Below are 23,607 nucleotides of genomic sequence, written 5' to 3'. Positions count from 1 at the left end.
TCATGTGTAAGTGTCCAATATAACGGCTGGTCGCTGTATACGAGGATCAGCTAGACGTTTCCGCATTCGTTTGAACCTCTGAGCCGTGGCCTTGAGGGTGGCGTCGCGATGATCCTTCCATGTGAGTTTCTCCTTCAGGTCCTTGGTAAGAGTCTCCTCGTCTGGGTACGGTCGGAGCTGAACCAAAGAGATATGATTTGATTTGATTTGATTTGATTTGATTCATTGGCTCCTGTATTATCACTGTACATGCACATACACAGTGTCGGATCCAGGGGGAGCGCACTGCCCCCCATATTTTCCGTTGAAGCAAAAGAAATAAAAATAAAAAAAAAATGGGGGGGGGGGGGTGCGCGTTTAATTTTGTAAAGGCGCCCCTCTTTACGGAAAGCCTGGATCCGCCCCTGATACATGATACATGTACTTGTATATATACAAATGTACATGTACATTTTTGGTGCCATACATAAGTAAACATAAGCTGTTAACATTTTTTTTTTGTTCATTGCCTTTACACAATATACGGCAAAACGAATCAGGAATACAATTGATAATACAGTGGGGCTACAGCATGGAGATAGGGAAAGAGATGTTTCATTTTGGGAGCGGGAGGGTGAAGGAAGGGGGTTGATGGGTTGAGAGCGGTATACCCCATAGGAAGGGTACGATTTCTTTAACTCTGGATTTTTTTTATGCCCCTGTTTAACATCTTGCAGGACAAAGATGACTTTTTGTAACAACAACAATACAGAGATTCCCAAAATACAGAGTACAAGGCCATGAGACGATCGGGTAAATTTTACAGTCTAGTTTCATATAACCACACCATGCATGCTCATGAAGAACATGCGTTGATACGTGTGTGTGTGTGTACATCGCATAATATATATATATATATATATATATATATATATATATTATATATATATATACACGGTATATATATATATATATATAGAGAGAGAGAGAGAGAGAGAGAGAGAGATAAGACAAAGTGAATTCTAAATAGGTGACTATAGTTGATTTCTCAAGTGAAATACGATTTGTAATTAGGAAGGAAGGAACGTCAGGAATGTGTTTATGATGCTACTTTCAACAACAGCATCTTCGAAGTAAAAAGCGTTTAACTTTGTTCTGGCATGACAAATCAGTGTCAGTGTATACCTAATATATATGGACATGTGCACATTGGTATAAATGACCTTTTTTCTATCTGCGCGTGCGCAAAGTGAACTACAACGATCTGGCTTAATAGATACTTGGTGGAGAAAGTCCCAGGTCTTACCGATTCGGTGATACCCCAGATGGCCTTGTCGTCTGCGTGCTTCTTGTAGAACTTCTTCTTGACCATAATGCACTCGGCTCCATTGCTGACCAGACTTAGACTTGGCTGCGCGCCGAATGCGAGATCCAGGACGCCCTGCCAAGTGAAAGGTGAAAGGTTAATCCTGGTCCTAATAAGACGAATTCAATCATTGTGCATCTTAAAATTAATGATTCTTGCCTTGAGTTGTTTCTACTGCAACTGCTTGACATATTCACCTTCATCGACGTAAATTAATACCGATTATTCAGTGCTTTGGTGGGTAGTAGTCATTATAAAAGTCATGCGCATGCGTACTCGGTGAGATTCGAACCAACGGCCTTCTGACTTCTGTGATGCTTTTGATCCCTTGTAGCAGCAGGTTCTGCGTATTCATTCAAATTGAAATGTTTTTTTTTTTTATTGCGTGGAGATGCTTTTGTAGCAGAATACCCTTCTTCCAAATAAGCATAGAACACCTGTCTATGCGTGTATATATATATATATATATATATATATATATATATATAATGTGTGTGTGTGTGTGTGTGTGTGTGTGTTTATCAAGGTTATGGCGTTTATTTACCATACTGTGATAAAATAATCGTGTCCATGCATATGTACACAAATTATTAGGCTAATTAACAAATCGAAACAATGATTGACATTAATAACAACAAGTGATGCCACATCACCTACAACGTTAATGATAAGCGAGAAATGTTGATCATATTTATAAGCTGAGTATGATCGTGAAGAAATGTCCAAACCACGACAAGAATGAAAAGTAGATATCGCAAAACAGCGAAACAAATCTCAAACCAGAGAAAAAAAAATCGGTGCGGCCGAGGGGTTATAAAGGTGAAATGTGACAACAGATGAACTTACGAAGACGCCTCCTTTCTCTATCGTGTCGATCATGACGAACTTGTAGTCAGGGTCGATCGGAATTCGCTTCTTCTCTTCCTCGTCCTCTTCGTCGTCATCGTCCATTTCGTTTGCACCAATGTCCGCCTCTCCTCGCTGTATTTCGTCGTCTGCAGGTTTAGATCCAAGTGACAGTGAGAATAGTGGGAATTTAATTTAATGTCATCTTTTTGAGATATTCAAGGTGAAACACACTTCGTAGTAATGTATATTTGACTATGACGATGAAAAAATGATATGAAATATAAATATATATATATATATATATATATATATGTATGTATAAATAATATAAAAAATATAAACATATTTCCCTGCCACAGCTTTAGCTCATCTACTCCACAAAACAATGAAATTATCGCTCCACTGCGCTCATTTTTAGTCAATACAATAGCGTTCTAACGAATCAGTGTTCAAAGAGAGTATTTACAAAAGATAAAGAACTAAAGTTAAATTTAGGATGACAAAACGTTGTTTTCAAATTCGATTTTGATGTTACGTCTACCGTTCCGTTCTTGTGACGTTTTTCTGTTTATCAGTCTCATCTTGAACATTGTGTGAAATTGCAATTCGACGGCTAAATAACAATTACAGTTAGTTATGGTACACAATCCTTCATAAATCGGGAATGAAAGAATAACAATTGGCATTTCTTTCTTGTATCGGAGCAAAAGTGATATGCGAAAATTCACGCTAGAGACAGTCATAAATTAAACATTTCTTTTCAAAAGCAAACTAGGCATACGGGACATTCTGAAACAAACTTCATAACTTTGGAGTACCACTCCATGACGTTATAGTCATGTGACCACATAGCTGTACAGCGACACGCAGATAACACTTTCTGGATCCGATCCACACCTTGTTCACCGATAGCCTCCGTAAGATCGGTCATGCCACTGTCTTGCGTGACGCTTGCTCTTTCAGCCTCGCCCCCGTCCCTCGTCGCCACCCTGTCCTTACACCTCAGATTCTCCCTACGCACGACCATACTGTCCTTTCGTGTGAGACTCTTCAATTTCGAATGCTGTTCCTCCTGCGACACGCTGTTTTGTTGCGCTATGGTGTCTTTTTGGGAGGCGCTCTGGGAATGCTCAGCACTCTCCTTTGAGAGCTCTCGTATTAAGTTGCTTGGTTCCCGAAACAGATGAGCTCGACTCTTCTTCTTGTGTGTCATGAAAGGCCCCTACACATAAGACATTGTGATGCAATAAAAATAAGTGTCAGTAAATTGGAGACAAAAAAAAACAAAAACAGCGATGTCTTATTGTTGGAAAAACTGTTAACGTTAGTATTACATGTTATTGTTTGTAACCTGTAACCTGTTCCAGTACTGAAGCATAACGAAATTGGCCAAATATTTTGTTCAACAGTATCAATATTGCCTAAAATCTCGACACCAAAGTATTAGAAAATAAGGTCATGCACACAACTGGCTTGTGATTTGGAAGGACGCATGCAAATTCAAATAAAGTTTGTCTGAAGATGGCCTTCACTATAAGGGAGAGGAAAACTCCAAAGTCAGTTTCAACCATTGGGTCGTTGAGGTAAGAGGAATGAAAGTATTTCTTTAAAAAAATCGTCATGCTTTTCAACCATCTTGAGAAAAATCACAGGGATTTCAAGGGGAAAAAGATCAAACAAGAATTTCAATTGTCTATGCATAAATGGAAATACTCTTTGCTTCATGTTTTTAAGTAAGTGAATGAAAATTATCTTGGCATAATTTCAACGGTTTGCATGTTGCAGCGTCGCCCGAAAGAAGCGTTGTATTTTAGTTTCTTGCAACCCCGCACAAGCAACTTTGAGCTAGCCGTATAGAGCAGCAAGCTCACCTTTGCGAAGTCAACGTTGGGGGCATTCTTCACTGCGCCCCCGGGTGCAGTCTCGGAAGTGTCCATGATTTCGTCGGTGCCATCGACCCCCTGTGTTCCCCCTCCTCCTTCTGAGTCCTGTCCCTCCACTTCCATCGCGTCTTCCTCTTTAGGTTCCGCCTTGACGGCTCCCCCATCTTTTGGTAGCTCTCCAGATTTGCTTTTATTCTGGGGGGGGGGGGGTAAGTAATAAAGATATTTTGATATACAGATGTATAGTTCACCACTAGTCATTTTGTCCGGGATGTTTATAAAATGTCACGGGAAAAGGAATTATGCTGAACGGGAGAGAAAAAAAATCAAAACGGAGTAAGTTAACCCTTTTAGGAGGGATTAATTTTGCTTCAACATGCGTTTTCATAGACACCTGCCCGAGTATACTCGGGACTCGTCCTCAACGGGTGGACGGAGAGGGGGTAACGGCATTACCTTGAGGCTATCTTCATATCGTTTGTAGAACTCGGCGGCAAGAGGATTGTTGCCACCGCGGTAGTCGACGACGACGTCGGACTCCTCGAAGGGGTCGTCGTGGAGGTCGATCTTCAGGAGCTGGGTGGGCTTCTTGATGTACTGCTTCCACTTGTTGTTCCGCAGCGACTTGGTGCGCCTCCGCTGCAGCTCCCGCAGCTTTCGCTGCAACATATCCTGGTGGCTTTCCGCTGGGTTGAAATCTTTCCTGTACCTCGTAGCTGACAGACGGAGAGTAAACAAATTACTTATACAATATTTGTGTGTGTATGTGTGGGTGTGTTTATGTGTGAGTAAAATCTTACATTCGTTCGCTATTAATATGGAATTTAATCAAGCAATATATGATACAATTTCACAAGTATGGGCGGTAATGCTGCATGATTCAATTACTGTAGCGCCACGAGCACTGAAAGGTGGACCTGTGCGCTATACAACTGGCCACTATTATTATTGGTATAATTTGAAATGTGAAATACAAATGTACATGTATATGTAATCAATTAATGTATATGATATACATATATTCGTGAAAACTGCACTAAACAAAATAGACAAGAAAAGAGTTTGAGGAAGGAGAACAGACACAGACACAACATTTGGACGTGTCATCAACATGTCATCAACATGTCATCAACATGTCTTCAACGTGTCATCAACGTGTCATCAACGTGTCATCAACGTGTCATCAACGTGTCATCAACATGTCATCGACAAAGCATCAAAAGAGGAAGAAAGTCAAAATCTTACCCGGCACAGAGATCCTCTTCTTCTTGACTGCCGGGGCGACTTCCGGTATCGTCGTTGGGTCAACTAATTTCTTCAGCACGGAACAACTTCCCTGATGGCGAAAAAAAGTTATGTGCCAAAATCCTTTTCTTATTAGGGGGTTAACAAACAGGTTGACAACCATGCACAAAGTAACAGCCTCAAGTTCAATTTTGCTTTGCAAAGATCTCTCCACTGCATAGTCAATCTTAAATAATTATAACTTGCCATGAAACCTTGGAGGTCAAACAGTATTCGTGATCAAACATATTTTAACATCAGTACACTGCTGATCAAACGACTCGAGGACACATCTAATACCAGGAACAGAAAATTCTCTCATCATTGTTTTTTAATTATTGCTTTAAAGTCATTCAGTAAATTGATTTTAATTCAGGTGCAAAGATTCAATGTTGACGACCCGTCTTTGAGCTAAATCAACGACAACAATAACAACACCGACAGCGACGACGAGGCCGACGACGTTTCCATCGTGTTAAAGACCTTGTTTCGGACCCAGGCATAAACTCGAGGTATAATGGTAGTGGGGGGTTATTGTCCTGATACGCTCAATTCAAGTGTCTTTAACCCTTTCTGTCCCAGGGACAGTGTGTACATTGATATGGGGGGTTTTTCTGTGCCAATAAACACTCACAGCACACGAAAGGTTAACACATAATATTACATTTTGTATTTTGAAGCCAAGGTATATTGCAGTAATCTCTAAGATATCTGATTGTTTTTATTTTCTTGTATAATAACAATGCACATCCTCTCAAGAAAGTTTGATACTATTTGAAACAATACTCACCGATTTCACGATTATGATCCATTCGGACTCATTGCTGTCTTCTACGATGGTTTTACCATGCCTGTGAGTATAAAACGCAATGATGGAATCAACAAGGAAAGACGAAAATTTTCGACTGCTGCGAACAACCTATGCGTAGCTCGCATTCTTCACATGAGGGCGCCGTAACAGTTCGGCAACAGTTCAGTAACAGAGGCGTTTACTTTTCAAGCCAGTGGCTCATTAATTGAGAGTATTGAGTTTGGAAAGGAAGAAACGAGCCTTGCCTCTACACCTCCCGAGTTCTCTTAAGAGAAAAATGGACCCAAACTGGAGAATAAACAATGAAGCATCCAAATCTGTATGTCTGACATAAAATGCCGTCAGTTGTATTAACAAAGTTCGACACCCGGTATATGGCGTCTTGCTTTGCCTGTAACTTGCTCCCAAAGCAGTGAAATCTGACATCTCAATCTTTGCCTTTGTTATCCTTCTTTTGTCTTGGCTACTTCAATTGTGATGTGTGTTGATTTATGTTTTCGATCTTATTTGAAAAAGAAAACTGTTTTCATCAATCCCCCTCAATAAGCCCATGCGCCCCATAGGCCCCTATACTTGTCAAAATTTCAGTGTTTGTGTTATTCGTTATGTCACTTTTCTCGTATAAAAAAAATTGTAATTAATTATCATTCTTCTAATAAACTTTTATTCACACAACTTCATGGAAAAAAAGGCTTTCCGTCTTATGTTGGTTTTTTTTCTATTTCAGTGCGCCCTTAATCATTTCTACACAGATTAAAACAACAAATCAAAACAAAAAGTATCACTGATGTATATTCGTGGTTCTCAATAGAAACAGGAGTTTTCTTTTCTGGCATAACAAACATGAATGGAGATCATATTTCTTCCATCGAAACCCCGCAAAACTCTATTAACAAAATATTCAAAATTTTGTCTTTATATCGGAGTCATCTCTTTGGATGATGAGACTTACACGAAGAACTGGAACTTGGTTTGTTTGTGGTTGTTTTTCAACAGCTGCACAGGCCAGTGCTTGAAGATACACACAGAACTGAGCCGGGAAAGAGAACGAAAGACAAGAACAGGATGACATGGTTTCTTTTCCTAACTACATCGAATAGGGAAAAAAAAGTAAGTTCTGTTGTTGTGTATGCAAATAAAATGGGCATCACAGGGACAAATAAAAGTAACATTGGCAATTTAGAAATATATTCCAGAGAACCTGATTGGTCTTTTACTCTTAGCCAATAGGTGGTCCGAATTTCAGCAGGAAAGTATAAAGAATGAATTTAAAATAGCCCAGCGATATCTAACTCTTTAACATCGAAGAAAAAATTGTAACCGATCAAAATAAAGAAATAAGCAAACAAAAAACAGAAAGGAAGAATACAATTCTAGACTAAATGCCGAACATATCAGAGACATATTAAGATAACAGAATGGTTGTGCAAGTAAGACGTTTCGTGTTTACTACATCACGAAAAGTGTAAATATGCATTAGGTAGTACTAAGAGTTATCTCGGAAAAATTATATTCAATGAATATCGCTAGTTGTTATCAGATATTCAGATTTATCATCTGATTATCAGATTCATAGATAAGGTAGGACATTGTTTGAATTTTTTCCTCAAACTTACTTGATGAAATTGTCCTTTCCAGGACTGCTAAAGTTGTCCATTCCACCGGCGAGGAAGATTCGGCAGTAATCCTGTAATAAGAAACATGCATTCAGAGAATGAACAACTAATTGTATAAAATGCTATTCACACTATTTGCATTGTGTTTTCAATATGATGATGCATCTACGAGCCTTTATTTTTTCATTCAAAGCTTCTTTTTTTTTTTACAATGACGTCAAATAGGATGAACTGAATTAAACTTAGTGTAAATCGACGAACTATTTCGATTCTATAACCTGATTCGTTACAGTTATAATCTCATCATCCTTACCAATCTTTGTGTATAGGCTACACAGAATACTATGATGATCGTCTTAAGAGGGTTATCATTCAGTTTTTAATAATTTCTGCCCCTGAAACTTTCGCTTAAAAGCGAAAAGAGTTCATGATTCGTACAATTACGAAATTGATGTTCATGTAACACCAATGTTTTAACCCTTTGTCTTATCGGTTACTTTTTTTTAATGGAGAGGGGATGCTGATCCATAAATTGGCGGGATATTGTGATATCCGACTGACTGGTGTTACAGAACGTTCAACCTGTATCTAAAGTAGAGGTCGTAGTGGTAGTCTTTCCTTCGTATTTTCTGCGGTTTATTGTTTGTTGGGGGAGGAGTGGTTCTTCAGAGTGTGATTAAGATTAAATGGCCAGTAAAGAGTGAAGAAGAAATATGAACATCAATAAAAGAATATAGATATCGTCCAGTTTAACGTCACTATCTACACTCAATGACTGCATATTTTCATCTATCAGGTTTTTTATCTCTATGATGTAAGTGTTTTTTAATGACACTACGGACACATCAAAGGTTTTCTTTTTTTCTTCTTTCAGTAGATTCAGCTGAACTTACCCCAGGAGAGAGGCACATGAGTTGTATGGTCTCCTTGGATATTATGGTGTACGCGTGTCGCCCTTGGTTTGCGATTGCCTGCTCCTGTGGTATGAAAAACACTATTTTTATCAACGTCATTTTGCGACAAAGGGTGTGCGACCTACTTGCAAGATCAAGAGGTAGATACATAGATAGATGTAGGTATACAGATATATACCTCAACATGCATGTTGTAGACTGACAATGAAAAATAATTCGAGTTTGGGATATATATATATATATATATATATATATATATATATATATATTATAATCATAAGGAAGTTTCCGACGAATATCCAAGTCTTGACATCAGCATTCTCGACTTGAAACAAGGATGATAATGATAATAAAAACAAAAACACAGTCAAACATTTGAATCTTTCTTGGTATTATGTCAATTTATTTTTTTTTCAATTCAAAGCTTATTTCATTTTTCGACAAAACATATAAGTTACACTTCTTTTGACAACAGAGAATAAGGTAAACAGAACATTATGTATCGAAAAGAATGTAAAACAATTGAGGAGGACCTTATAGTAATTATACATTGTAGTAAAAACAAAAACAGAAGTGATCGAAATAAAGTACATGTATACTTTTGCTTAAAGTGCGAAAAATGGAGAGACCCACTAAAAAGACAGAGCTGGTAGAATGTGGGCCCCTCTGGAATACTAACATCAATGGAAAGATTAATTGAAGCATCATAAATACAAAAGGAGAGAAAAAAAAAAGAGGAAGAAGTCTGGAAGCCCACTGAGAACTAGATGTCTTGCGCACTGCCGGTACTTTTGTGCCGAATACCGATTACAACTGTGTAAAAAACATTGCTTTAAAATCTTGCTGACCCTGATGCACACAAACACACACACATACACAAACTGTAACATTCTATGAATACTTGGACTCACCCCGAACATATCTCCTTTGTTCAGTGACGTAACCGGTCTCCCCGGGATCGTGGGATCTCCCTCCAGGTGTAATGCTGAGTACGATTAACCAATCAGAGTGAGTTACTCAGTTATTGCCAATTTGCATATTCATTTTTGTAAATATATTTTCCCATATTCACCTCCATAATCCAAGCACATGAAAGACGCTTACTTCTTATAGCAATTTTAGCAATGCTGTTCATTCGAACTGGTGTAAAACACCAGTTCAAAATGTATAAATCATGCACTTTCGTTAAAACTTTGAAAGATCACTGCAGCGCTTTTCACTGTGGTCTGTAAAATTGACCATATTGCGCAGCATTCCTTTGCATGTGTTAGCTGCAGAAGAAAACCCAGGACTTTGTGGTTTAATATAACACAATTACACAGCATTTCAAGAGTAGCGTCATTTTGCCGAGGATGGTTTCAAGTTTGATGAACAGAATCAGTCAAACATAGCAACGACAGTAGGGAATAAACATATTTGAAATATTTTCAGTGAAATCACTGTTATAATCTTAACCCCCCCCCCAAAAAAAAAAAAAAATATATATATATATACATATATATACATATATATATAAGTAACAAAGCTGCAACAAAGTTCATGCTGTATTCACCAACGGTTTATTTCTTCTTTGTTGCAGCTTTGTTACTTATCTTTTTATTTTGCCAACACGTGGACTGCCTTATCAACATATATATATATATATATATTTAAGAATTAAAAAATGAATACAAAATAAAAGTGATTATTTGAGAGCTTGTTGGCAGTCCGCTTCATCTTACCAGAGCCACCGAGAATGACGTAGAAGGCCTGCGGCCGCCTCCCGTAGCGGATGATGACGCGTCCCGTAGGGTACTCTTCGTACCAAGAGGAGGACACCAAGCCACGCTGCTTGTCGATTGGATATTGTGTGACATTCTTCATCTGCTGCAGCTCTACCATCACCTGAGGGGAGGAATAAAAGAAAACAAAAAGAATTGTTAGATGTTAAGGGAATACACGATATCTATCAGACTGACATCCCTAGAACTCTGACTTCATACATCCTGTCATCTACAAAATATTTCTATCGCCCATTAAGTTTCTCCCTGCCCAGCGCGAAGTAACACATTTCGATTGAGCCTACTTAACAGGCCTGTTCGTGATTGCCGTTAAGAGCTGAATACCTAAATTTTGGACAAAAGGTTTGAAATTGGATTCTAAAAAAAAGAAAAAGAAAAAGAAAATGGAATTAATATGAATCGCACCTGTGGATGCACAGAACACGAATGATACGAAAAGTGCTACTGACAGTGTATTTATACATTACTTAGTATTCACTTTAAGGATGAAAACACGCTGAAAGAAGAGTACAACATAATCTTTCTGGTAGCAAAGCAACCTCTGAACTTGAGCAGTCCATATTAATACTGTATGACGATGTTCACTACTTTCTTCATATTTGTTTTTCCCAAGTAAAAATTTATTCAAAGTGATGAATATCCTTGGAAAGAGTTATTGTGTGACTGAGAATCAACTCACATGATGTATGTCCTTGGCTGTTCGTTTTCCGGACGGCTTCTGGAGAATTTTCTTGCTCTCTTTCGAAATCCTTTGCTGAAAGATTTAAAACACAAAAACCTCTGTTAACCATTTCGCAATCCCCATTTTAAAGTGCCGCTGACAGCTTATCATAAAACAAATCGATGCTGGCTTTAAAATCATCCCTTTCCCCATTTGGGAGGACCCTTCCCTTCCCTTCTAAACGATCACGAACAATAATAGAAATCCTGTATTAAGGTACTAACTGCATGCGCAGAACAGCCATGATTATTCACTTCTATTCATGAATCTCTCTTTTTGTCTCCTTGTACACACACAAGCGTCTACACACAAATTTACACATATACACACATACGCATGTACCCACACATACAGTTATACATAATCATCTGTGTAGTCTAATTATACTGATTTCTGTAGTACAATTTTTTGAATTTTTATGTATGATCACAAAAATAGCGCCAAAGCATTGTTATTTTGTTGTTTAACTTTCTCACTAAAAGCAGGTTTAAAAGAAAGAATTTAGAGTAAGTTGACAACAAGTCAAGCCTTATTCAGATCAGATGCGTATCTCATTCATTCTACCCTTTTTTATGTTCCATATATACCAACTATTAACCATAGTAACTTATCAATACCTTGCTCTTGGGTATTGGCGCTCCCTCTCTTAGAATGATCGCAGCTTCTATCACTGTGAATGTTTATTGCCGTCATCACCAGCATAGCAATCATCACCACCATCATCTTCACTGTTATCATCCCGTATCACCAAATTGTTATTACAAACACAGTAGTTATAAAAATAATAACAAAGTCGTTATCAATATTGAATATTCTCGAATTTCTTATTGGTTGATTTCTAGAGATTTAACTATTAATCAAGCAATGTGAGCTCTCAGAGCAACGATGAGTTGCATTTGACTATAAGATGATGGAAGCTATAGACGATGCCACAAAAACTGTTACTTTCCTCTTCAGGTCTTGCGTGTAAAAATGACAGGCCACGTAAGCGTGTTACGTTGTCACCATCTCAACCGTTATAGATGTTACTCATGGACGAGCATACAATAAAACCTAACATTTGTTACAAGACCAGACGACTTGTGTCTGTCGTCTTTCCGAGGTTCACAACGTTAGACGGATCATTTACCGTTAAAATATGTCAGAGTTAGTGACAATTTAGGGGATCAGGATGGGGGAGTTAGGAGGGTACAGGTATTACAAAACAGACAGGAGAGTTTACAGCGCTCTTACACTGTTACTTCTCTCGTATACCTTGTAACAAACGAATTAGTTTGCAGGCATCCCGTATGAATCATAAAACTTCAGCTTTTTATCAGAAAATACAAAATTAAACTTTAAAGCTAGAAATCGGTATCAAACCTCATTATATTTGTCGTATGTATTTTTATTGTATAATGAGTTAGCCAAGGTAATAGCGACGTATTTGTCTATGTGTATTTCTAAGGTGTATATCTATGTTCGGATGCATACATATAAGTATACTTAAGTACATATATCATTCATTCCTTTAACATTTGAATGAAGAAAGCGCAAGACCTTAAAAAATAAAGAAAGATGAAACCGTAATCAAAGAAGCCAGCCTTTAGAAATCGTAATTTATCAATAGCGGTAAGAGTGTGATAGTAAACTAACAAGAAAAGGCAGTTCTCCTCTAGTTACAAAAAGTAAGCAGTAAAGCAGGAAAGCATTGAACACAATATAATTGGCTAACCATCTCTGGATCCAAAATAAACAAACAGTAGCAGTTAGTTAGTAAGTAAATTCCATTAACCGTAACCACTGTTCTTTAGTAACCAAGGTCACTCGAAGTTATTACGGTTCAAAATAAAAGCAATGTCGTAAAAACTTACGCAGTATAACATTTGGTAGAAGGGCGTCATGTGCTTTTGCAAATACTAAAAAGCAAGGGGGAAGGTGTGCCGGAAATACAGGAAGACATAAGCATGAAAATAAAGGTGTGCCAAGAAAATGATACGGAATATAGAGACGCTAAGGTATGAACGTGGTAAAATAAAAAATGACATAGCCGTGTTTCCTTCACCATCATCCGCATTATGCACTCAGTATCGCATTTGGGGCGTGATTAAATGGAATAATGCAAATTGACAAAACAAATAAAGAACAATAAAGCTGTTTTGTTTTGCCTTGAATCGATCCATTGACGTAGTTTACTATATACTCTTATCTTGATAATGTCTATTGAAATTACTTTTAATCAAACAAGCGAATAAATTTCCACATTTTCTGTGCTTTGACGTTACAAAGTCAACAATTACTTTGAACTCTGTCTGTATTATTTGCTGCTCAAGCTATATTGATGAAACATCATTAATAGATTTGAATGAGCATAAGCGTGAAAATGTCAATCATTCTCGTCAGCCATAATAATTGTAAAAAGAAAATAATATAATACACACAGATCATAAAAATTAAAGTAAATCTTTATCGTTTGTCACTACTTTGACATTCAATCCGCGTTAAAGCTTATAACATGTCTGTGACAACTGGTTACTTAATAAATATAATTTCAGTCTACATGAGTTTTTGTTCTGTTAGAATAGTTGTCCCATGTATACAGTACTATAAATAAAAAACAACATCAAAACATCCAAAACTTTCATGGAGATATAAACACACTGGTGATCTCTTCTACGTGTTTTGCTGAAGTGACGGTGGGAATGTAAAACATTCGTATAGATACAAAAGATATGTCACAATAGGCGTTTTCACGTCAGCCCGATGTTTCGAAATAGCGCGCTATTTTCTGACTTGGGAAGTTAAAAAATATCTCGAGCTTGGATTTTTATCGGGCTGATGTGAAAACGCCTATAGATAAGACGAACTGAGTTATGTAAATATATGAAGACGTGTATGAATTATTCATGACAATACAGACAGATGAATGGGTAGTACGATAGAAGCGTGATAAGTCAGCTTTGCATATATAGCGAGATAACAAGCGGGCTAAATAGACAGAATGTTGCATGTGGACAACAACGTGGAGAGACTACAGGAAAATGTAACGCTAGTGAATCTAGTGCATGCATGGTTTATACGCATCCCAATGATTGGGCCAAAATAAACTAGCAGGAAAAGCCGAAGGGGAAAATGTGAAAACATAATCCTCATAATATAAAGGAATCTCCGCCGGTGCAGTTTGATATCAACGATAATAATTGGGGAAATTCCCCAAGACTCACCGATTTCTGAGCTCTGAACTGTGTGACGTCATAGAGGAGGTCTCCTCGAATCTTGTAATGATCACTGGCCCGAGCTGCGTCGATGTCGCTGAACAACGACACCATACGAGCATCACTCTCCCTGGAAACAACATAAAGTAGTCAAAATCTAATCAAAGCAAATCAAATCAAATCAAAATGTAAATGAATTAATCAAGAAGAGCAGCAGCGTTTTACATACTTTGTTTTCAAGGTGTAGCGGTTTGTCCTAAAACATTGTCTTACTCGGAACTATTTAAAAAGAATATCGTCAACAAACCTACCGTTACTTATGAGAGTAATCGTCAAGGGATATTAACAACCTACACCTCCGCATCTACACCGAGAACGAAATATATGTTACAACAAACTTTAACAAGTTTAGTAATATTGTTATCAAGCAAAAATAAATGCATTTGATTTTTCATATGAACACTCAAAAAATTTAAAAAAATCAATAGATTTGAGACAGAGATCATATCTTTACAAATAAACCTGCGTCAGAACAATAGCAATGAAAATTGATTTTACATGAACACTCAAAAGAAAATAATCAATAGATTTGAGAAAAACATCATAACAAATGAAAATGCGTTCGAACAATAGCAATGAATACTAATTTCATATGAACACTCAAAAGAAAAAAATCAATAGATTTGAGACAGTGATCATACCATTACAAATAAAACTGCGTCCGAACAATAACAATAGATATCAATTTTATATGAACACTCAAAAGAAAAAAAAATCAATAGATTTGGTACAGAGATCATACCTTTACAAGTGAAATTGCGTTCGAACAATAACAATGAATATTACAAAGCATTTCCCATACCCGCTGGAAAAAAAGAATAAGCCCTAATACGGAAAAAGAAATTATAGAGGAGACTAGATTACATCTCAATTAGGTAATGCAATAGAACTGGTAGTCCAATGTTTAAAAATCTTTAAGCCCACAAAAAAGAAAGAAGAAACTCGTCATAATATATGATTAGACTGGAGATACCAACTCTCTATTACAAATAAAAAGAACGTAAAATATTCAAATAATCGAACACAATTGACCCACATGAACGTGATCTAAACTTACTGAAAAATGTATGTTTTGCTCAATCTGAGCAAATAGATGATGAGCTTTACGACCGTCGGGAATCGCCCTAACGTTTTCTTTACCTGTAGGAAGAAAGGAATGAGAGTTGCGTTACTATGTGAGTTTACAGAAAAATTCTCTAATCTCGTTCATGTATACAATCCTCGTTTGGACAGCTCCTCTCACGCTTGACAGTCAAAATTACCCTCTCTCATGCTTGTCCGTTCTATTATCAACGTAGTATAGTATAGAAGTCAATAAACTTAATGTCATACTCATCTAACATAAAACATGGCTCAAGGTGAATACCTTCAATATATTGATAGCGACCTAAAAAAAGGAACTGTTCATATTTCTCTGCAAGACCGTTTGAAACAAGTTAACGCGTGCCATTTTTGGAAATCTTTATGTAGAATAGGGAACATGATAACTGCTCAAGTGGAATCGGGACAGACAAATAGATTGAAGTCTTTACAGCGACAACGTTCACTATCAAATATATTGAAGGTGTCAAATCAACTTGAATTACAGCAATCACACAAACACGTGTTGCAGAAGACTTACAGTTTGGGCGTGGCATATCCCCCACTCTCATTGCAACAAGGAATTCCATGATACCTGTTTGCAGCATCGCCATTTTCATTGAGAGGCAAAGATGACCAATGAAACACAATAAAGAATGTACTAGTAAAAGCTAGGAATATTTGCAAAAATTTCATACTGCTGCTATAACTGCAAAAGAAGATCTTATGAGTACAGTACGAAACAGTCTCTTTTAATAGAATAGACACTAGCCTTCGATTGGACTTTGTCGGCCTTGCGATTTGCCCCTGCTTTCTTGACCGGTAAGTGACCGGCAAACCCCAACCGTCTTCCACGGGCAAGAGCTCTTCTTGTCCCGATGAACTCCTGCCATTTCCCCATGGTTCGCAGGGCATTTTCCTTCGTCTTCGCCTCTTCCTGGGCGTCGTCGTCGTCGTTGTCGTCGTCGTCGTTATCGTCGCCGTTGTTGGTGACGTCGCCAATCCCTGTTTTGGGCATTTTCGTGGAGGTTTTCGCCTTTGCTCGTCTTTTGGCTTCTTTCTCTACGGCAACAGCACGCTGAGCGATGAAAAAAAAACAAAAAACAAAACAAAACAAAACATGGAATTAATAGTTCAGTCACGATTCTAATAAATAATTTTAAAAAGTATTTCATACCATATCCGAGGCTTTTCGAAAGTATCATTTTTTTCTTAGATTGACATGGGAAATATTTGACATTGACTGTATACTGCGCTTTTCAGGCCAAACGTTTCTTCTCTAAAGTACAGCTCGGATATGCAGGGAACAGCAAAAGTATTTTCTCGTGTCAAAATACCAAACCAAACCAAAAAGTGCAATGCAAAGTCCAATTGACCTAAGTAGAAAAAGGCAAACCAAAAAGAGAGAATGATGGCACATGAAAGAAGAAAATCATAACTGAAAAAGAAGCCATCATAATATGATTAGATAGACGAGATAATTATGATGTCATATCCATAATTCTCTCATTATCTTATAACCTACATGTACAGAAATATCTTACATGTTCTATCTTACATAGTTTGGCAACTACAATTTTTTTCCTCTTTCTTTTTACTCCTCTGAGTTTAATAGTCACTATTGCAATGAAGTGATGCAATTCATTTTCTTTTTCGTATCATTTCGAAATAACCAAATTTAGCGAAACTTTGCAAACGGATAAATGGAAGACCTATGGAAAGTCAACATCTCTCCGTTTCCTGATTAGTATAAAGAAATATATGCTTGCTACCAATATCAGTTTCTAGAAATCATGTGAAATTCTAAAATTCTGTAACTTTCTCGTATGTCTGATTCTGACGAAGCTTCCATACCATTCTGTCTGTTATGATCTTATAATCTAGCTATCGAAATCAACCGAAAGATGGAGTGGACACGCACTTTAGACTTAACTCCCATCGTGCAATTCTCGCAATTTGTGAAAGAAACACTCCTGTACCATTATATATCTCACAATAATTGCGCAGGAATCGTGTAAGGTGCTTGCAGATATGTGCGGACAGTGATTGATACATGCCAAACTGTGAAAATGATTGAATAATTATGATATGAGATGGAAAATCAATATTGCAATCTACAATTTGTAAATTGAAACTTAGTATTCCTTCTTGGTAATTCATTGGCAGAAAATGTATCATCGGTTGTATGAGAAGAGTTAGTTCGAAGTTTGTTTCAACGCTCTTTGGTGAGCTCAAGGGAGAGAACATTTCCAATATGTAAACAATGCATATTTCTCTTGAACTGATAATCACTCAAACTCTTATCAAAACTCTTGTCCGAGTGGAGGTTTTCAAAGCTACCGAGAAACATGCCAACGTTGTACGAAAGTGAAGATATTTATGCTAAAATGATAATACATTGCGTGAGATTATCGTGAAATGAAAATCATACCGAGATAATGTATTCTCCTTCACCGTGCAAAGATGGAAAATTTGAATTTCGAATTTTATGGCAAATGTAGATGTTTGGTAAGTTGCTTAACACAAAATTTTTGATCCAACTGATTATTATTTTCCAAACAACTTAACAGATATAGTCAAAACTAAATCGTCAGGGAAGAAAAAAAAGTATGTGTACGCCAATACTCAGTAAAAGGGTGAATTTGTCTCTTACACCAATCAAACGCAGGAATATAAAAGGTGTGATGTAGACAATCTAGAGTAAAACGGATGATAATGATATACTCATACATTATTCAATGTGCGTATTTGTGGTGATAAGAAATATGAACGGTGATCAAGGAGTATAAGCAAAAAGTGATCACAGTTTAATGGGAGACAATGGATCGGAGAACATGAATACAAAAAGCACCAATCACAACATCATGATTGCACGGCTCACATCAACTGCAAATAAATAAGTGGTCTGGGTGCAACCGTTGTTTGTTTGATCGAGATACCTGCTTGAGGGGATAAGTCGAAGCCAAAGACCATGAATTGTTTCTTGTCTTCGATTCCAACATGTCTTGAAGGTGAGAACCACTCTGTGAATAATTGCATAAGAGGCATCGGCACATAGTTTTCTTAAACATTTGTAATAGACAATGGACATCTCTCGAGCGGGGTGTTTTCTCTTTTTTTTTTCAATATAAATGCAACATAATTCGTCTTTGTTTGTTTTCAATCATAAGGTTTTGCTTATTTTTGTTTCTCCTCCGCGCCCGATGCACTACAAAGTCCGCTGTCCTCGACGGTGCTTTGTATTGTGGTCAAGACCCGGCGTCTGACGCCCTACGACCTCAATAAAAGATACTCTTTAGCACTGTCTCGTGAAATGTAAGAGCTTGCATTTTAGAGGGGAAACTGAGACCTGGAACTGAATAACAGGTAAGAAGTTGCCCTTCCCTGCCAGAAGAAATACATTGTAGTAAAGAACCCTCCCCCTCCTCCTTCCCCCCCCCCCCCCCCCCAAAAAAAAATACACCCAACACGCACACGAATGCACACACACACACACACACGCACACACATAATACACATACACATATACGAAGCAGGAGAAAACAATACAACTCCAAGAGCTTTTATGCCAACTAAAGGGCAAGTAGTTTTACGATGCAAGAATAAACCCACATATCATGGAAACAAATCGCACATCACCTCAAATGCTACCTCGAAGTTATAAGAATATTTTTTATTGCATTTGCCAGTTCCAAACAAACAAAACAAACAAACAAACACACAAACAAGTAACCAGAGGTCTAATATGAATTGTTACAAATCTTCTTTTTTCGTTAATGTTTTGGAATGTGTTCATTTGTTTATCATATATGACTATCATGGGAAAACAAATTAAAGTGACTTAATTCATGTCCATGCTTGTCTTTTTTTTTTTTCGTATTAGGCTATTTGGGTGAAATTCAGGCTCAAAAAGTAAGCACATCTCATGAAGCCTTGAAGTAGCAAACTAGTTTAATGAGTTACTAGCCTTGTTATGGTTTTGTTGATTAACATGAATATATTTCTTCTTTTTTTTTAAACTTTTTTGATTTCGTCGAATCATTTTTATGATATTTTCCCCTTCAGTGAAGAGGTATACTGTGAAGTAAAAACAGCCGAAGGTAAAACAATAGTAATAATTATAAGTAATTAACAACCGGCCGATTCCAGAGGGGAGAATTAAAAACTTGATGCTTACCTCGTGCAGACGTGTGCGGACATCGTTCGGTCTTTTCACGGGTCGCTGGCTGAGCTCCATCATGGCGATCACGTCTCGGAGCTTCGCCCTCCTCTTCGTCTCTGCGTCGGGCTCCTCGTCCCCGTCGGGCATCGACATCGTCAGACGAGGGGATACGATCGGAAAACCGGCGGCGGCTTGTCTCACCGACGTGTCGCCGAGGCTGATGCGGTGACGGCTCATTCGAGCGGGTCGCTGACCAACGCGAACCAGCCTGGGGATGTCCGCTCTCGACGTCGTCGTCGTCTCGTTCGTAGGGACAGTCCTGATCATCTTGCCCTTTCGGCGGTTCGAGGCCTGGTTTCCATGGAAACCACCGCGTGGCAGATCCGCGGCCATCATGGTTGCTGGTGACACGCTCTGAGTCTACTATATTACCATCTGGTACGCGCTGTGAAAAAATTTACAGGAAGCACAAACTTTTCCTCAAAATGGAATAAGGGAAATTGTGGTCATGATCTTTAGGAAAACAGAAATAGAGAGACGAACAGATTGAGACATATACTTAGTATATAGATCTATATATATATTTAAAGACAGACAAGGAAGAGACGTCAAGACAACGAGAGAGAGAGAGAAAAGCATGTGAGAAAGAGAAAGGAAGATAGGGAGAGAGGAGTACATTGCCATAACAATGAAAGACAGCCGTGCTCCACCGATAAAAATCGACTTGTTGATTTAGTGAGAGAAGGTCGCAGTCACAGCAAAGCCATATTTGCTCAGTGTTAAATTTCACTGAATAATGATTTGCAATAACAGCCCTTCGGCAACACACACACGCATGCTCACACACACACACACACACACACACACACACACACACACACACACACACACACACACAAACACACACCGTAAAAACATCTGGCCTCGGTGACTTGATGAGTAAAAAGAGTAAGTATATACAAACACACATAACAGTGAGAGTGTATTGATTAAACTCACTGTACAGATTGAAAGTAAGAGGGTTAAGAAATTCCGCCCTTACACATTTTCCCCCTGAGAACAGTGATATCGGTCACAGTCATAAACAAACAAATCATGTGAAGTCATTTGTCATTGTCCTGTCCACAAATTTTCACCAAATTTTCTTCTTTTTTTTTTAAACATGAAGTTCAGGGGCGAAATTACATTCTTCACATCTCCGTTTGTAAAGGGCAGGGGTTTGTCGTTACAAAGCCATTGATGAAAATATGGATGCTATCATAATCTACATGGTGAGATTTGAGGCGATAACGGATCGCCTTTGTTATAACATTCGTCACATTTCTGAATGCGTGTCCATTTTTGCAACTTATCCTATTTTTGTTGTTTAATTTGACTCCATTTGATAATGTCAGACTGTACCTAAAGTCACTTCCCACTTAACGAAGCGGCCAATACATAAGCTCTATTCTGAGGACAATAATTTTTTCCTTATATTGAACTCTGACCTCTGCCGTTGCCGCCCCTCCCCTCAAACAAGAAAAATAGAAGTTCTCAGTAAAAATCAATACGAACCCCTCATTTGATGTATCGCATTGAACCATGTATAATGACGTTGATGTATGGTATAGATGATAAGCCAGAATAAAGGGTTCAAATATGATTTGAAAGGGAGAAGAAGAAATTTTCCCCGTGAAATAGATCCGGCTTTGAAATCCCAAGGGGATTTCAACTCACAATGCCAAATGTTGATTATCGTACACTGATTTTGTGCCAACACCCGGGGTTATTTTCTCTTGATCGTAGATTTGACGCATGAAGTCAAAAACAGTCAACTTTTGCTTTGCATGCTTTAAAGGGAATATGCCAATCTATCAAATTTTGTTTGATTCAAATTGACTTTTCTTTTCAAAAACGTTGAGAATAATCAGATCATATAAAGTTTAACGAATGACTTTTGAGCAAAAGGGCTTAGAAATTGGGTTTTGAAGTATGAATTACACTTATAAACATAGTACACGCGGGAAAATAAAAACAAAATTGTGAGTTGTATCTTTTTGTGCTCTTTGTTTGTGATGAAAATATTAGTTATAAGCTAAACCCTTAAGAACCAGTAGCATGCAAAGGTAATAGATTAGATTGTGTCTCGTTCGGTGGCTTGACATTTCATCACATGAGGTTCAGTTTGAGTCACTAGTAAAAACTGTATTTCGTCAACTTGAATTCGACATGGAATTTGAAAATGTACATGTGTTTCCCTGATGGCTAATTCTTCAAAGATTCAACCAAACATTAACAACGGTTAAGGTCAGTTGTTCTAGTAAATGGAAATATTGTTACCACTGAACGTCATGATGAAAATGATATCAATTTTAATTCTGTCGCTCATTATTGGAACATCCCCCCCCCCGCCAAAAAAAAAGGGAGGAAATCATTTATTTCACATGTATGATATGATATGTGTGTGTAATCGGGTATGTTTTTATATTGTAAGCTTGTACATATTTCTTTTTGTTCTCTATGATAATAGTCGTGTATACATTCAAGTGACTGTATTTCTATTCATATAGCTATACCTTTTTAATCTACCTAAAACGTATATGTACATGATATGGATCACATAAAGTAATAATTTATTGTGTGATATAATTAGTCGATGATTTTATTTTTGACACATACTTAATGTCCGATATGCATGATATACATTCAGAACCAGTCGTGTGCGTCCCATAAGCAAACCAAGAAACAAATTGATTACCCATTACATGGACAAATGATAATGAATCAATTGAACTGAAGCTAATGAGGTTTTGCCCTTCTTGTTTATTACTGAATACACACGAACTTTTATGCTTGTGAGCCAGCTACATGTATACCAAAGGGCCAACAGCGGCCTTGCTGTTCAATGTCCCCCGTCATGTTTGTATCGAATATAATTCCTAGGTGATAAGGTTGATATTTTACAAGAGCATTAATCATGCAATGAAATTAGTTGGAAAATTTTGAAAAGGAATTGGACGTTCAAATTTACTGCTTGTAACTCACGCGCTTTTAGATTCAGCTATTTAACTGTAATTGTAAAGTGTATAAGGGGATTCGAAAGAATGGATGTTTTGAGATGCATCTTTAGAGCTCTTGATTTTACTGGGGTAGTAGGCCTACGAGAAAGAGAGGGTGAGAGGAGGATATAAGCAAGGCACATACATGAAAAACAATATGAAATATGAAAAAAAGGAAAACTTTTCATAAAAAGGTTTATTTGAACAAAGGGCCTACTAAACACACGTGGAAGCCATTTAATTTGCAAAATGTAGTATAAGTGATGTCATGCCCTCTTTTTTCTGACAGACGTCTTAACAAGTCTTACCTGTTTCTCAGTCTACATAGTTATGGTTCCAATGGGTCCAGTTCTGACAGTCCAATCCCGGATCATTTTCTGCGACCCGGCGAATCATTGTTGTGCTAGTCCGATTATACATGAAAGCATAGCTGAAAAGTTACCTGACGACGGTGTTACCGGTAGCCTAACTACTGTATACGACAGCCCTTGATTTCCGAGACGAAAACGTGCCAGGTGAACTCACGTTCAAGGAGTTCATTAATTGTCTTTTGATACACTTACATAAGCAGTTGCGGGAGAAGCAATCCGGATTTCATTAAAAATTCCGTCAAAATGAACAAAACTTGGCTGTTTTGGATGAGGGAGACTCCATAGCTATATCCTTGTTTGTGCGAGAAACATTCAGCGCTCTGCCTTTTTTCCTTCCTTCCTTTCTTTTTTTTTTTCGCTAGCTCTCTCTCTCTCTCTATTCGCGCAGCACAAACACAAGACAAGAAAGGCCCTTACACGCAGATCCCTCAGTAATGAATGAATAACTGAATTGTACAAGACCACCACTCCCTTTTGTTTGCTTCCAACTTGTATCGA

General features: G+C 37.7%; 1 protein-coding gene across 1 annotated transcript; it reads right to left on the bottom strand.

The window, feature by feature from the left end:
* On the bottom strand, positions 1-20,096 carry LOC139709219 (uncharacterized). The gene is made up of 18 exons (XM_071621172.1): positions 19,716-20,096; positions 16,305-16,616; positions 15,516-15,598; positions 14,408-14,528; positions 11,163-11,237; positions 10,424-10,586; positions 9,614-9,687; positions 8,682-8,765; positions 7,789-7,859; positions 7,125-7,202; positions 6,152-6,212; positions 5,323-5,413; positions 4,534-4,793; positions 4,066-4,272; positions 3,072-3,416; positions 2,192-2,317; positions 1,286-1,420; positions 1-177 (listed from the first exon to the last, which is right to left on the bottom strand). Exons 1-18 carry the CDS (start codon positions 20,094-20,096, stop codon positions 1-3), a joined length of 2,844 nt encoding a protein of 947 aa, XP_071477273.1.
* Between the last annotated feature and the right edge of the window lie 3,511 nt (positions 20,097-23,607).

This window comes from Diadema antillarum, unplaced genomic scaffold (genome assembly GCF_040938485.1).
Source record: "Diadema antillarum isolate AM-2024a unplaced genomic scaffold, OU_Dant_1.0 seq00001416_RagTag, whole genome shotgun sequence".
Classification (NCBI taxonomy): domain Eukaryota; kingdom Metazoa; phylum Echinodermata; class Echinoidea; order Diadematoida; family Diadematidae; genus Diadema; species Diadema antillarum.
Note: the sequence above shows the minus strand (reverse complement) of the source record. Positions and strands in the feature narration are given on the sequence as shown.